The following is a 17,156-nucleotide window of genomic DNA, read 5'->3' as shown; positions in this document are numbered from 1 at the left end:
CCAGTGATAACTTTAGCATTTCTCTTTTACATATAGCTATATAAACTTGTGGTTTGTTCCTAATTTCAATTTTTTTGGAAAATGGAAAGAAAATGGATTCCTTTGCTAAAAGAGTAGAAAAAGATGATGATGAAGAAACTCTCAAGTGGGTAGAGAGGATGTTCTTTTTTTTTTTTTTGGGTAATTAATCTCATTTTTCTTAATATTTTTTTTTTAGCTTATATGAGTTTTTAATTTTATTCTTATCATTTAATTAGCTTTAAATTTTGATGATTTTCCTTATTACAAAACTTTTGCTTTTACAGTAACTTTCCTGATTAGGTAGCTCCAAATCTTATGAGGATTTCCATTGCTTATTTATTTTACAAAACCTTTTCTCAGAAATTCTCTGACTTCATCTCTCTACACCCCGCTAATAGGCACTGGAATATCACCATCTGGTTTGATCATCTTTCTCTTTTCTTTTCTAAGTTTTCTCTTAATTTGATTATATTATAAAATATGATTTAAATTTAATAAAAATAATAAGTCTCCATATTCTTTTTATTTTTTGGTGGTAATAAACCTTCTAAGAATTGCTAACATTCATAGTAATATAAGTATACAGAAATCTCTTTGAATCCATTATCATCATCATCATATTTGGTTATCAGATTTATTTGAATCTGTAGAGTTTGCATATAAAAGAACTACACGTTCAAGGCAATGAGTTAATATATATATATATATATATTATATGTATATATATATATATTTAGATTTCTTGGGAAAAAAAATTATACTTTCTAACAAATACTCGGTGATAGGTACTGCAATTTTATATTTATTTTCATTATTTTCAGAGATCTTATACATAAATCTGCAGTTTGCATATTTAAAAACGTACGTTTGAAGAAATGAGTATGTGTTTTCTTCAATATCTGTCTTTTAGAGTGAATTTAATTGATGGACTATGATCAATATCTTAAGGAATGTTTCTCTTGTCTTTGTTAAACGATCTGCGAACAAGACCGCCAATTATTTGGCTAGGCATGCTTGTTTATACTCAGGTCGTAGTTATGGTAGGGGGCTTGTCCCTACGGATTTGCAAGCTATTGTTATAGCTGATTTGCATTAATAAAATTACCACTTATTCAAAAAAAAAAAATTGATGGACTATGATCTTTATACTTAAATATGTATATATATAACTTTTTTGAAAAAGTTCTTATTTATATCTTACAAAAATTTTACTTCACAAAGCAACAATTTCTCATAGAATAAGAAATGTTACATTCAGCAGAGTCAGTACAAGGAAGCAACTTATTCACAGAACTTGAATACCAAGGTGGAAAGGACAATCTGCAAATATATTTGTGGCTATACAAAAAGACCAAGAATTACTGAGGTGATTATACAAAATTTATTAGTAATGAAATCATCTTCATAATATAAATTTATATATATATATATATATATATTTGATTTCTCTTATATCTATAGTAGATGTTATCAATTGTGATCTCTAGAGCAAAATAAAATTAAAAAAAAAATACCATAGTGGAGCTCAAGAGCTTATCATGGATTACAATTAATTTTAATCTTTTAAATATATGGTTTTTTTTTTTCAAATAATAACAAAGTGTTTTTTTTATCCCCAAGATTAAAATTAGTGAACTTCCTTTATATGATACTCTTTGAACACAAAATAATATTTAGCATGATTTTTTTTTTCTTAGTTACTTTTTCTCTCATAATATCTTTTATTCTGATAATTAAAGAGTAACAAAGTTTAAATAATTTGACAGTGTTCATTATGATGTTTGCTAGCATTTCCTTATACTAATTAAAGGAATGTTTAGATAAATTGAGTTGTTCTCTTTATCTTGTGTTTAATTTTAAATACATATATTCTATGTTATCTCAATCCTTTTTTTTATTTGTCACAAATAACTACATTTTTTTAACATATTTTGTAAAATACCATCATTCTATAATGTTAACATTTTTTTTTCTTTTTATAATTCTATCATCACAATTTTATATTTTATATTATATCACTCTATTAATACTAAAAAAAAATAAAGCATAGTTCCCTAATTATTAATAAAGCTAATTAGCAATTTTTTTCCCGAACTTTGACATATACCAAACTATATCCTTAAATTTTTTTGCCGTTAAAAATTCCCCCTGAACTATTGAGATTGTTAAATTTAAGGACTTTTGTCTAATTTCATTCAATTTTATTGTTTCAGTGATTGTTTATGTGCTAAACCATACTTCCCAGACTTTGATATCTACCAAATCATTCCCCTTAAACTTTAATATGTACTAAATCATGCCCCCTGAACTTTCATCCATGTTAGAATTTTTTTATTAAAATTAGATAAAAGTCCTTAAATTTAACAATCTTAATAGTTCAGGTGGAATTTTTAACGGCCAAAAAAGTTCAGGGGGCATGATTTAGTACATGTCAAATATATCTATTTAAGATTTTAAAATATGTTTTTTTTTTTAACTTGGATTTTAAAATAATTTTTAAAAAATACTTTTAATATTTTTTTTTTATGTTTTAAATATTATTTTGGGTTAATTTTAATATTTATTTTTATAATTTTTTTATTTTAATTTTTTATTATATTATTTAAAATATAATTTATTTTTATTTAATATGTATATTTAGAGAAAAAATATAAAACAATTATTATAATTAAAGATATATATTTGATGTAAAATAAAAATTATTAAAATTATGTGCAATTGTTAATTTTGGCTTTGCCACCACATTGTTAAAAAAAAAAAAGTTAGAATTGATGACATATTTACTAAAAGGGAACGGGAATCAATTGTAGGATATTGCTTCCCATTGATTTGTTTACTAAATTTTGGAATGGAAGAAACTAGTGGGGCCATATAAATTAAGGAAAAAACAAAGGGAAAGGTTCTCCTCCTATTTTCATAAAGAATACCTTTATCTTTCCTTAACTTACTTTATATTAAATTAAAAATAAAAAAAAGACAAATATGTCTTTAAAAAATATATAAATAAAAAACAATTACATGTTCTAACAATAGCAATATTAGTCAAATTAAGTCATTCCGATTACCTTTCCTCATTATGTAAATAAAATAAAATGATTCTGATTTTTTTTCCGGTCAGTTTAATAAACAACAAAATAAAATATTGTTTTTTATTATTTTATATTTTAACTCAATTCATTTCTTCCATTGATTATTCTAATTTCAATTACAATTTAGTAAACGTGCCATGAGTGTGGATGTTGAAGAAGGAAGGGGCTTGATTCATCATCCTCAACAAACTTTCAATTGTAAGTCTTGTTTCTTTTGACTATGAAGTCTTGTTTCTGATTATTATGAATCAAATTGCAAAAAGAACTAATGAAAGAATATAAATACAGTAGCACCTCTGTTTAAGAATACTCTATTCAAAAATAACCTCTAATTTGTTATAAAAAAATCAAGTCCCAATTTGGGCCAGTTATAAATAAGAATAACCTCTAAATTGTAATTAGTTATACATTTTCTAAGTCCCGTATTAACAAAATATACCTCTATATAAGAATAATTACATCTTAATAAAATATATACACATATTTTGTAAATTTATTTATGTCAAATTAATAATTTTATTTCAAATTATAATACATGTATGAACATTATATTTACTCTAAAATAATTTTATTATGATATAGTATTAATGATTATTTATTGTTATTATTATTATATTGATATTTTTTAGTTTTTTAATTTTTTTTCTAGTGTAATTCTATTTAGTTATAACCTCTCAATTAGAATATAATTTACTTGATCCAAGTCTATTCTTGAATAGAGGTTCTACTGTATATATATATAATCTTGCCATTTTGTCCATGATTTTTGTTTTTTAGTGAAAAATTAAGCCTTAAATCGTTAGTTTTGTTTTTATTTATGGCTATGGCTAGTTGTATCTTGTATATACAATATTTCATTAAGACCCCTTTTTCATAGATGATTGTTATTGAATATAGTTTAACACTTTTTAAACGTATCATTTGGTTAGTGTTACTTTTTAAAATCTATTACATTAAACTATATTAGACCTGTTACTTAATTACACTAATAACGATATTGACACGTAAGAAGGTACTAAGTACTGGTTTTTTTTTTGTATATTGTAGTTGTATATAAGCTTGTAGTTTGTTACTAATTTCAATTTTTTTTTTGGGAAAGGAAGGAAGATGGATTCCTTTGGCAAAAGAGTAAAAGAAGATGATGATGAAGAAACTCTCAAGTGGGCAGCACTTGAGAGGCTACCAACTTATAAACGACTAAGGAAAGGAATACTAAACACTTGTACAATTGATGTACACCATCTTAGTATTCAACAAAAGCAGAGTTTAGTTGAGACATTGGTTAAGGTGCCTGAGGAATATAATCAAACTTTCTTGACCAAACTCAAGAATCGCATTGACAGGTTGGTTTTGTTTAATATTATTTACAAATAAGTGACCAAATAGAAAACAGTGTTAAAGATCAACACCTACTCTACAAGTATCTAGAACTTTCTATCATTTTGGTAATATTATAGAATTTTCTAGAATCATTGAGAGTAATAGTCATTAGAAGTTTCAAGAATATTTTAGTAACACAATTAGTTAGAATTATCTAGAATATTATAGTTGGTTTCTTTTGAGTAGTATAAATAGGGGTCATGGGTCTTCAAGTTGTGCATCCAACAAGAGTGTTCAAAGTGTGTTCAAAAGAGTGAGAGTGTGTTCTAAAGTGTCCCTAAAATCTTTCAAAAGTGTGAGTTATACACAAGTGTGTAGTAAAGGTGTCTAGTGATAAAATAAAGAGTGAGTGCTTGGTGTGTATTGTGGTCAAGTTAAAGTGTTCAAGTCTTGGTGTAATTGCTTTTTCAATAATAAAGTAATTACGTTTTTCACGTGTTGTGGTGTTCAACAAGTGGTATCAGAGCCGGATCGAGTTCGTTCCGAAAGAGTCCTTTGTTGAGTTTCTTAGAGTGATCGTGTGTGGTTTAGTACTATAGAGTTTGCACGATGGGTGACCTTCAAGTGGTCGGCGGAATTAAGAAACTTAACAACCAAAATTACAACACGTGGTCGATGCACATGGAGGCATATCTCCAAGGCCAAGACTTATGGGAGATCGTTGGTGGCAATGAAGTCACACAACCGGAGGATGCATCCGCTTTAAAGAAATGGAAGATTAAAGCGGGCAAAGCCATGTTTGCGATTCGAACCACAGTCGAAGATGAGATGTTGGAGCACATCAGGCCGGCGAAGACACCGAAGGAAGCATGGGATACTTTTGCATCGTTGTTCACCAAGAAGAATGATACAAGATTACAGCTTCTGGAGAATGAGCTTCTCTCAATCAGGCAGCGCGACATGACGATCAACCAATACTTTACCAAGGTAAAATCTCTTTGTCGCGAAATCTCTGCATTAGACTCTGGTGCTGGCATGTCAGATGCTAGAATTAGAAGAATTATTATTCATGGATTAAGGCCAGAATATAGAACTTTTATTGCTGCAATACAAGGTTGGCCAAGCCAACCTTCTCTTGTTGAGTTAGAAAACTTGCTAGCTGACCAAGAAGCGTTAGCTAAGCAAACGTCTGGAATCTCATTAAAGAGTGACGAAGAAGCACTCTTTAGTAGAGATAAGAAAGGACGACCCCGACCAAATACTAGTAGAAATACTAGAAAACATGATGACAAGGATAGTTATCATGGGAGCTCCCAAACAGGGGGAGCTCAAAATAAAGACAAACGGGGTGGTCAATCAAAGAATAACAATAAATTTGATGGAAAATGCTACAACTGTGGCAAGTATGGCCACATGGCTAAAAGTTGTTGGTTCAAGAAGAAAACTGCAGAAGGCAATGCAGCCACATCAAATGCAGAAAGGACAAGCGATGAAGAATGGGACGCAGAAGCATCATTCGCAGTGGAGGAAGAAGAATTAGCTTTGACAGCTTCTGTTCCAAGAAAGATCGAATACAATAATGATTGGATAGTCGACTCTGGCTGCTCAAATCATATGACAGGAGATGAAGAGAAGCTGCAAGATATGACAGAATATAAAGGTGGTCGCGTTGTGGTGACAGCCAACAACTCAAGATTACCGATCGCGCACATCGGTAAAACAACAATCATCCCGAGATTCAGCCCAAAAGAAGTTTCACTCCAGGATGTCTACCATGTACCTGGGATGAAGAAAAACTTGCTATCAGTGGCGCAACTTACGGCAACAGGCCACCATGTCGTATTCAGTCCTCAAGATGTCAAGATCTACCAAGATCTTAAAATCTCTGGAACACCGATGATGAGAGGACGACGCTTAGAGTCTGTCTATGTAATGTCAGCAGAGTCCGCTTATGTAGACAAGACTCGGAAGAATGAAACAACAGATTTGTGGCATGCAAGGCTAGGACATGTCAGTTATCATAAACTCAAGGTGATGATGAAGAAGTCTATGCTGAAGGGTCTTCCTCAACTCGAGGTCAGAACAGAGACTGTATGTGCTGGCTGCCAATACGGTAAGGCGCATCAATTACCGTATGAAGATTCAAAGTTCAAAGCTAAAGCACCATTGGAGCTGGTCCATTCTGACGTGTTTGGGCGAGTCAAACAACCATCAATCAGCGGCATGCGGTACATGGTTACATTCATCGACGACTTCTCAAGGTACGTATGGGTTTTCTTTATGAAAGAAAAATCCGAAACTTTTTCAAAATTTAAAGAGTTTAAAGAAATAGTAGAAGGAGAAGTCGGCAAGAAAATCCAATGCCTCCGAACAGACAATGGTGGCGAATATACCTCAGATGAATTTTCTGAGTATCTTCGAGAATGCCGCGTACGCCATCAGTTCACATGTGCAAATACGCCACAACAGAATGGAGTAGCCGAGAGGAAGAATCGCCATCTTGCAGAAACATGTCGAAGCATGCTACATGCGAAGAATGTTCCAGGGAGATTTTGGGCTGAAGGTATGAAGACAGCCGCTCATGTAATCAATAGGCTTCCCCAGGCTAAGTTAGGGTTCATTTCACCCTTTGAAAAACTGTGGGCTTGTAAACCTGCAGTAAGTCACTTTCGAGTATTTGGCTGTGTGTGCTACGTGTTCGTGCCAAGCCACCTACGTAGCAAATTTGACAAGAAGGCGATACGATGTATCTTTGTGGGATACGACAGCCAACGGAAAGGGTGGAGATGTTGCGACCCTACAACAGGAATATGTTATACATCAAGGAATGTGGTCTTTGATGAAACATCATCATGGTGGTCATCGCAAAAGGAAGCATTACCAGATTCTAAAGAAATGGAAGATGAATTGCAGAAGAAAATGGCGGAGCAAATTGTTGAGTTACCTACAACACAAGATACAGATGAAGAAGAAAACAGCGAGGATGAGGCACCTCAAAATCCATGGCAAACAGGGGTGCATCAAAGAGAAGGACATGATGATAGTCAACTAGAACTTCGGAGATCAACAAGAGCGCGAAAGCCAAATCCAAAATATGCTAATGCTGCTGTAGCTGAAGAAGAAAAGTTCAAAGAACCAGAGTCATATGAAGAGGCATACCAAAACTCCAAGTGGCTAGGAGCTATGAAAGAAGAAATACGTGCGCTAGCAAAGAATCAGACTTGGGAGTTGGTACCAAAGCCGAAGGAAGTGAAACCCATTTCGTGCAAATGGGTCTACAAGGTAAAAACTCGTCCTGATGGTTCAATTGAGAGATACAAGGCTCGGTTAGTTGCTCGAGGATTCTCTCAACAATATGGGCTTGATTATGACGAGACATTTAGCCCAGTCGCTAAAATTACAACAGTGCGGGTTCTGTTAGCACTTGCAGCTAGTAAAGACTGGAGGCTATGGCAGATGGATGTGAAGAATGCCTTTCTACATGGAGAACTGGATCGAGAGATATACATGGTGCAACCAAGAGGATTTGAGGATAAAGCACATCCTGACTATGTTTGCAAACTGAAAAAGGCGCTCTATGGATTAAAGCAAGCTCCACGAGCATGGTATGGAAAGATTGCTGAGTTTTTAGTAGAAAGCGGATATTCCATGGCACATGCAGATTCAAGCTTATTCGTCAAAGTAAAGGAAGCAAAGATCGCAATTGTTCTGGTATATGTCGATGATTTCATTATCACTGGAGATGATGATGCAGAAATTTATCAAACAAAAGAGAACCTATCAGTACGCTTTCAAATGAAGGAGCTTGGAGAATTGAAACACTTCCTTGGATTAGAAGTTGATCGAACTGAGGAAGGCTTATTTCTCTGTCAACAAAAGTATGCTAAAGATTTGCTACAAAGATTTGGAATGCTCGAGTGCAAGCCCATCTCAACACCTATGGAAGCCAATGCTAAGCTATGTGCTCATGCTGGGAAGGACTTGCAAGATGGAGCAATGTATCGACAACTGGTGGGAAGTCTAATCTACCTTACATTGACTCGACCAGATATTTCTTATGCAGTTGGAGTAGTAAGTCGATATATGCAGCAGCCAAAGAAGCCACATTTGGAAGTAGTACGACGAATACTGAGGTATGTCAAAGATACCATTAACTATGGTCTCTTCTATAAGAAAGAGGATGAGGTTAAGATCATTGGCTACTGCGATGCTGATTATGCTGGAGATCATGATACCCGACGATCAACTACTGGGTATATATTCAAGATTGGATCTGGAGTAGTGTCTTGGTGTAGCAAAAGGCAACCAACAGTGTCTTTGTCAACCACAGAAGCAGAGTATAGAGCGACGGCAATGGCGGCCAAGAGAGTACGTGGTTGATGCAACTAATGAAGGATCTACACCAATCTACAGATTCTGCAGTGCCACTATATTGTGACAATCAGTCTGCTATTCGTCTAGCAGAGAATCCAGTATTTCATGCTCGAACAAAGCATGTGGAGGTGCATTACCATTTTCTCAGGGAGAAAGTACTTCAGGAAGAATTAGAGATGCACCAAGTGAAGAGCGAAGATCAAGTAGCAGACTTATTCACTAAAGGACTTAGCACAATGAGATTTCAGAAGCTGAGAGACCAACTCAGTATGAAGAGTCGGTGTTGAGGGAGAGTGTTAAAGATCAACACCTACTCTACAAGTATCTAGAACTTTCTATCATTTTGGTAATATTATAGAATTTTCTAGAATCATTGAGAGTAATAGTCATTAGAAGTTTCAAGAATATTTTAGTAACACAATTAGTTAGAATTATCTAGAATATTATAGTTGGTTTCTTTTGAGTAGTATAAATAGGGGTCATGGGTCTTCAAGTTGTGCATCCAACAAGAGTGTTCAAAGTGTGTTCAAAAGAGTGAGAGTGTGTTCTAAAGTGTCCCTAAAATCTTTCAAAAGTGTGAGTTATACACAAGTGTGTAGTAAAGGTGTCTAGTGATAAAATAAAGAGTGAGTGCTTGGTGTGTATTGTGGTCAAGTTAAAGTGTTCAAGTCTTGGTGTAATTGCTTTTTCAATAATAAAGTAATTACGTTTTTCACGTGTTGTGGTGTTCAACAAACAGTTACTCATTTTCTAACTCAATTCAACAGTGTTGGAATTGAGCTACCTACTGTTGAAGTTCGTTTTGAACATCTCAATGTTGAGACTGATATTTATGTGGGAGAAAGAGCTCTACCTTCATTCATTAACTTCACCACCAATGTAATTGAGGTAAAAAAGTGTAAAATTGTATTCAAATCATACCTTGGTATTTGTATTAATTTTCTATAAAAATATTTTGTTGTTTGATTTTATTTTCAGGGATTCTTGAATTATCTACACATAATTCCAAGCAAGAAGAAGAAAATTGCTATACTAGATGGCCTTAGTGGAATTATAAAGCCATGCAGGTAAATGAGTACTTAATATCCTTTTAGTTGTGTCTGTGAAAGAAAAATAAACAAGCTTATTATTTTTCAGAATGACATTGCTATTGGGTCCTCCAAGTTCTGGAAAGACTACATTTTTACTAGCTTTGGCTGGACAACTTGACCCACGATTGAAAGTGAGAAAATTTTCTTTTCTTTGCCTTATTTATGTGTGTATGTTTAATTAAGTGATTTGGTGCTTTTTTTAGTTTTGTGGGAAGGTGACTTATAATGGGCATGGCTTGGATGAGTTTATCCCAGAAAGAACAGCGGCATATGTAAGTGAGCATGATTATCATATTAAAGAAATGACTGTGAGGGAAACCTTAGACTTTTCTGCTAGGTGCCAAGGAGTTACAAGGCGTTATGGTATGTGTGAATATCTCCCTACACCTTAATTAACTTCCATTAGAGACTTGGGTTGGAATTCATCTTCATTTGGCTATTTATTCTCACAGAGTTGCTAGCAGAGTTGTCTAGACGAGAGAAAGAAGCCAATATCAAGCCTGATCCTGATATTGATGTCTTCATGAAGGTGACCCTTGTGACAAAATTCCTTACTTGAACTGTGAAGCTTCTTTTCTTTTATATGTCAGGATAAAATTTAGAAGAGACAAACAACACTGGAGTAGATGCCTGAGATGTTCTCTATGCTTGTTTCTGTCTAATCTATACAGGCAGCAGCAACAGAAGGCCAAGAGACGAGTGTTGTGACTGAGTATGTTTTAAAGGTTAGCATCTAAAACATCAATTTCTTAGTAATTGGATTGAAATTTGTAGTTAAGTGATCTGAGATACTTGATACAGTTGTGTCTGGATAGTCTGCTGTAACAGCTTTGGAGTCTTTAGTTATTTGAATTAGTTGTTGATATTAGTCTATGAAACCTTGTAAATATTTTTGGTTTGTACTGTGTTTATTGTTCGATTAGCTTGCATTTCTTTTGGTTTTAGTTTTGTTCTCTGTTCTTGATTGGTGATTGTAGATCATCACAAAATTAATTTGCAATGCTCACAGATTTTGGGATTAGATGTGTGTGCTAATACCATAATAGGGGATGACTTAATAAGGGGTATCTCTGGAGGACAAAGAAAACGAGTTACAACAGGTGCACTTTGATCAATATATACAGTTTAACTTCTTGTTTGTTCCAGTTAAAAAAATGTATGCTTTTGTCTCAGGCGAGATGCTTGTTGGACCAACAGCGGTGATGTTCATGGATGAGATATCAACCGGCTTAGATAGCTCCACAACATACCAAATTATGAACTCTATGAAGCAGATTGTTCACATTTTGAATGAAACTGCTGTCATCTCTTTACTTCAGCCGGCACCAGAGACTTACAACCTTTTTGATGATATCATTCTTTTATCTGAGGGTCAGATTGTTTACCAAGGTCCCCGCGAACATGTGCTTGAGTTTTTCGAAACTGTTGGTTTTAAATGTCCTGAGAGGAAAGCTGTTGCTGACTTTTTGCAAGAGGTAATGCAAATGTGAACTTTTTTTAGATTTTTTTTATCGAAATCGTTATCATCTACTAAATGATCAAATAATTATAAGGTAACATCGAAAAAAGATCAAGAGCAGTATTGGGCAAGAGAAGAAGAATGTTATAGATTTATCACTGTCAATGACTTTGTGGAAGCATTTCAATCCTTTCATGTGGGACAAAGAATGAAAGATGAGCTTTTGGCTCCATTTGACAGAAGCAAGAACCATCCAGCTGCTTTAGCAACTCGAAAATATGGTGTTGAAAGCAAGAAAGAAATCTTGAAAGCTGTCTTCTGCAGAGAGTGGTTGCTTATGAAAAGAAACTACTTCTTTTACATTTTCAGACTCATCAAAGTAAGTGGTTACTACTTATGAAAATTCAATCCTATTTTTCCATGAGTTTAATTTATGGTCTTTCTTTTTTCTTCTTTAAGATTTTGATCGTGGCGCTCGTAGTTTCAACTGTTTTCTTGAGAACTGAAATGCATCATGGCACAATAGAAGATGGAATAATCTACTCTGGTGCTCTATTCTTCATTGTAGTCATGTTTGTGTTCAATGGGATGTCAGAGATTCCTATGACAATCCAGAAACTTCCAGTGTTTTACAAGCAAAGGGACCTAAATTTTTATCCTGCATGGGCCTATGCTCTTTTCACTTGGATTCTTAAGATCCCTATTGCATGCTTAGAAGTCTTGATTTGGGTTGCCATTACATATTACCTAATTGGACTTGATCCTAGTGTTGCAAGGTAACATGATTTAATTTGACTTATTATGAAGAATCTTATTTTTGAACCTCTTCAATAGTTGGGTTGAGTTCTATTTTGCAAACTTTTTCAGTTTCTTTAAGCAAGGTCTTCTTCTCATTTTCGTGAACCAAATGGGCTCTGCATTGTTCCAAGCTATTGCAGCTACATCTCGGAATCTAATTGTAGCTGACACTTTTGGCTCATTTGTATTGCTCATGCTTTTCGGTTTGGGAGGCTTTCTGTTATCAAAGAGTAAATGAACTTTCTTTTCTTTCTTTTTTGTCTTGTATATATTTATGCTGTTTTATAATGCCTTCCCATTCTGACTGTTGTAGTGTTTCACTACAGATGATATTAAGAAATGGTGGATTTGGGGTTATTGGAGTTCACCCCTAATGTACTATCAGAGTGCAATACAGGTCAATGAGTTTCTCTCAGACCAATGGAGTCATGTAAGGTTTTGGACTCAAAGACATAATGATATATTTTTCTATTCACTTTTGAGTAAGTTTGATAATGGATTTTATTTTTGGGGTTTTACTCAAAATTATAACAGCCTGAACCAAATGGAACAAGACATCTAGGAATTGCAGTGTTAGAATCTCAAGGATTCTTTACAAAACCATATTGGTATTGGATTGGATTTGGAGCAGTGGTTGGTTACACTATTGCTTTCAATGTTCTTTATGCACTTTCTCTCACTTTCCTCAACCGTGAGTATTTCTTCCTTGTATGCTAAAATGAGTGTGTTTTCTTTGTTGACTGTGTTCTAATGTTGTCTGCATTTTCATTGCAGAGTTCGGGAAATCTCATTCGATTGTTCTACTTGAAGATTCAGATAATCAAAATGCAGAAAGTAGTACTGAAGAGATGAACCAAAATAGAAATACAGGAATGGTTCTTCCATTTGAACCACATTGGATCACTTTCAAAGATATTGTTTACTCTGTTGACATGCCACAAGTAAGTTTTAAATGAGGAATTTGAGTTTATATTGCCAGCTTTTGTAATCCATTCTAATAATGTAACTCATGTGCTTGAACTAAACCAAACTTGTAGGAAATGAAGAACCAGGGAATTGAAGATGACAAGTTGATTCTTCTAAAGGAATTAAGTGGTGTTTTCAGGCCAGGTGTTTTGACAGCGCTAATGGGAGTAAGTGGCGCTGGAAAAACCACTCTAATGGATGTCTTAGCTGGTAGAAAGACCAAGGGATACATCAAAGGCGATATCAAAATTTCTGGATATCCTAAGAAGCAAGAAACATTTTCTCGAATTTTAGGATACTGTGAGCAAAATGACATCCATTCACCACATGTTACTATCTACGAGTCCTTGATCTACTCAGCATGGCTTCGTTTACCAACTGAAGTTGATACCAAGACCAGAGAGGTTTGTTTGAAATTTAAATTCTCTATTTATTTGCTCAACATCTTTGGATTCTAATTATATTACTAATTGCCACAGATGTTCATTGAGGAAGTGATGGAGCTAACAGAGCTAAATGTGATAAGACATGCACTGGTGGGATTGCCTGGTGTTAATGGTCTCTCAACTGAACAACGCAAAAGATTGACAATAGCAGTTGAGTTAGTAGCGAACCCTTCTATAATATTCATGGATGAACCAACTTCAGGGCTTGATGCAAGAGCGGCTGCAATTGTCATGAGAGCTGTTAGGAATGCTGTGAATACCGGCAGAACCATTGTGTGCACCATTCATCAACCGAGCCTCGACATCTTTGAAGCTTTTGATGAGGTGTTTAAGCATTCATAATTTGTCTATTTTGAATGTTTGTGATAACTAAGAAACTAAAATTCTTTACAGCTTTTCTTGATGAAATGTGGAGGTGAAGAAATATATGCTGGGCCATTAGGTCACCATTGTTCCAATCTAATCCAATACTTTGAGGTAATTTCATGCTTTTCATATTCACAATTATAAACTCACTAATAGTAACAACTACTAATTAGTAATTTTTTGTGTAAAGTCTATTGAAGGTGTGAATAAGATTAAAGATGGTTATAATCCAGCAACTTGGATGTTGGAGGTTACTTCTTCAGCACAAGAAACAGCTTTGGGAATTGATTTTGCTCATATTTTCAAGACTTCAGATCTATTCAAGTTAGTGTAATTGCTTAATCTCAACTTACATTTGTAAAAGAGTAAAATATGTTAAAAAAAAATTAATACATTTCAGAAGGAACAGAGAGCTCATAGATGATCTTAGCGTTCCTAATCCCGGCTCAAAGGATCTCCATTTCTCAACTCAATACGCGACAACATTTCCCACACAATGCATTGCTTGTTTATGGAAACAACGATGGTCTTATTGGCGAAACGCACCTTACACTTGTGTGAGATTTTTTTTCACATTGTTTGTGGCATTGATGTTTGGGACATTGTTTTGGGACCTAGGTGGTAAAAGGTAACTCTATATCGAATATAATTCAAGTCATGTGAAACTGTTTTTTGGTTTTATTGGATTTTTAAACATAGAAAATTTGCAGGACTACTCAAAAAGACCTCCTCAACGCAATGGGATCAATGTATGCTGCTGTCTTTTTCATCGGAGTCCATAACGGTTCATCTGTGAGAAAAGTTGTTGCAATAGAAAGAACAGTCTATTATAGAGAAAAGGCTGCAGGGATGTATTCAGCTTTCCCCTATGTATTTGCACAGGTATTTTTGTTGTAAATGTTTTATACAATTGATTAATGGAGATTGAATAGTAAACTTATGCACTCTCCATCTTCATGGGACAGGTGATGATTGAGATTCCATACATCTTTTCTCAAGCTATGGTTTATTCCATCATTGTTTATGCAATGATTGGCTTTGAATGGAGTGTTGGTAAATTCTTATGGTATCTATTCTTTACCACATTTGCAATGTTCTACTTCACATTCTATGGAATGATGGTTGTGGCTGCAACACCAGACCTTGATGTCGCCACCACTGTTTCGTCTGCCTTCTATGGATTGTGGAACCTCTTTTCTGGCTTCATCATCCCATACTCAGTATGAAGTGTTTTCTTACTTATTTCAACAAATTCAAATTTTATTTTCTTTACATGGGATTAAAGCTAATTTTCTTGTTTGGTTTCTTGGAAAAATAACAGAGGATACCTGTGTGGTGGAAGTGGTACTATTGGACATGTCCTGTAGCATGGACTATGTATGGCATGTTGGTATCACAATATGGAGATGTAACAGAAAAGTTTGATGGCACAGAGGAGACTGTTAAAGAATTTGTAGAACGATTTTTCGGATATAAACATGATTTTCTTGGAATAGTTGCTTTTGTTAATGTTGTCTTTGCAGTGGCTTTTCCTGTCATCTTTTCCTTGCTGATTAAGGCATTTAATTTTCAAAAACGATAGAAATTTCCTTTTTTTACTCTCTTCTTGTTCTTTTGTTGGAAAATCTGAAAGCTTTCATTTTTATAATAACAATATTAAATAAGATTAGTTATGTCCTCATACTAATTTAAGAAATTTTCAAAATATATGAATGAAATGTTGTTCAAGAGAGAGCTATGAATATCATTTAGGACTTTTTTGATAGAAATATTTTTAGGACAAGAATAAATAATCTTGGGTTAGATCGTCTGTTTGGAGTTATACAACTTTAATTTAACTATTAATATACACTTCTGTGAGATTTTTTCTCACATTGTTTGTGGCACTAGTGTTTAGAACACTGTTTTGGGAACATTATTATGTGTGTATATATAGAGAGAAAGTGGTCTAAATTGATGGAGAGAAAGGTTTGAAAAAAGGAATGAAAATGGAAGCTGCATGTTAGAATATTTTTGAGAAATTATTCTTATATACTATTTTTTTAAAAAATTTATAATTTGAGTTGCTCCAGTGATTTTTTTTTTTATGTAGGTCGCTATGTGGATTTAGGTTGCTCTGTTAGCTGCTAGGAGGATTTTTATATAGAATTTCGTAACAATATATATAAAAAGGCTAATTAGCAATTTTTCCTCCCGAACTTTCACATGTACTAAATTATGCCTCTGAACTTTTTTGGCCATTAAAAATTCCCCCTGAACTATTAAGATTGTTAAATTTAAGGACTTTTATTTAATTTTAGTAAATAAATTCTAACATGAATGAAAGTTCAGGGGGCATGACTTAGTACATATCAAAGTTGGTCATGATTTGGTAGATATCAAAGTTTGTGAAGCATGGTTTAGTACATAAACAATCACTAAAATAGTAAAATTGAATGAAATTAGACAAAGTCCTTAAATTTAACAATCTCAATAGTTCAGGGAAAATTTTTAACGGCCAAAAAAATTCAGGGGGCATGATTTGGTATATGTCAAAGTTCGGGGAAAAAATTGCTAATTAGCCTATAAAAAAATATTTTGAAGTGTAAAAATGAAAAAATGTTAATATTTTTTTTTTCTTCTTTTTTTTTATAATAAATTTATATATATTTATGAATAATTTGATAGTGGTGACATTAGTTTTGCCATATGCTATACATACATTTTTTTAACCACTTATATTTTGAGGGTCAACATTCTTTAAAATGTAGTTGTATATATAGCATATTAAATTTTTCATTTTCAATTTTTTTTTAAAAAAAAAAAAGAAAAAAATATGACACCAAATAAAAAAAAAAATTAAAACTAGTATTGGTTATTAAATAAATTAAAACTAAAATTATCCTTATATTTTGAAAAAAAAAACTTTAATAATTTTTCATAATCATCGCAGATCTCCATTTCTCACATTTTTTTCTCACACCAAATACAAATATAAGCAATCTCTTCCCTCCCATTTCTATCCGATCTAATTGTGGGAAAAAGCTTGTATAGGACAAAAAAATTTCTTCTTCAATCTCAAAACTTCCTTTCTACAAAAAAACAAAGAAAGAAAGCTTGTTGAGGTCGAGGATGGTGTAGCGGCTAACAATGGAGGAATCGGTAGCTTGGTAAATGAGTTTTTTCATAATCACTTTCTCTGTGCTTGGTCCTCATTTATAGTATTTGGTACATATTCTCATGTTTA

The 17,156-nt window shown here is 33.4% G+C and overlaps 1 protein-coding gene across 1 annotated transcript; it reads left to right on the top strand.

The window, feature by feature from the left end:
- Positions 1-249: 249 nt before the first annotated feature.
- LOC115697113 (pleiotropic drug resistance protein 1) lies at positions 250-15,609 on the top strand. The gene is made up of 26 exons (XM_030624020.2): positions 250-440; positions 1,283-1,387; positions 3,238-3,308; positions 4,210-4,453; positions 9,572-9,692; positions 9,783-9,871; positions 9,942-10,026; positions 10,099-10,258; positions 10,348-10,424; positions 10,567-10,620; positions 10,905-10,995; positions 11,069-11,370; positions 11,449-11,733; positions 11,814-12,130; positions 12,222-12,382; positions 12,479-12,582; positions 12,687-12,843; positions 12,927-13,093; positions 13,190-13,522; positions 13,598-13,888; positions 13,958-14,041; positions 14,121-14,254; positions 14,331-14,558; positions 14,641-14,812; positions 14,896-15,150; positions 15,252-15,609. The coding sequence occupies exons 4-26, from the start codon at positions 4,218-4,220 to the stop codon at positions 15,510-15,512; spliced, it is 4,164 nt and encodes a 1,387-aa protein (XP_030479880.1). The 5' UTR covers positions 250-440; positions 1,283-1,387; positions 3,238-3,308; positions 4,210-4,217; the 3' UTR covers positions 15,513-15,609.
- Positions 15,610-17,156: the final 1,547 nt, after the last annotated feature.

The sequence above is a fragment of the Cannabis sativa genome, chromosome 7 (assembly GCF_029168945.1).
Source record: "Cannabis sativa cultivar Pink pepper isolate KNU-18-1 chromosome 7, ASM2916894v1, whole genome shotgun sequence".
Taxonomy (NCBI): Eukaryota; Viridiplantae; Streptophyta; class Magnoliopsida; order Rosales; family Cannabaceae; genus Cannabis; species Cannabis sativa.
Note: the sequence above shows the minus strand (reverse complement) of the source record. Positions and strands in the feature narration are given on the sequence as shown.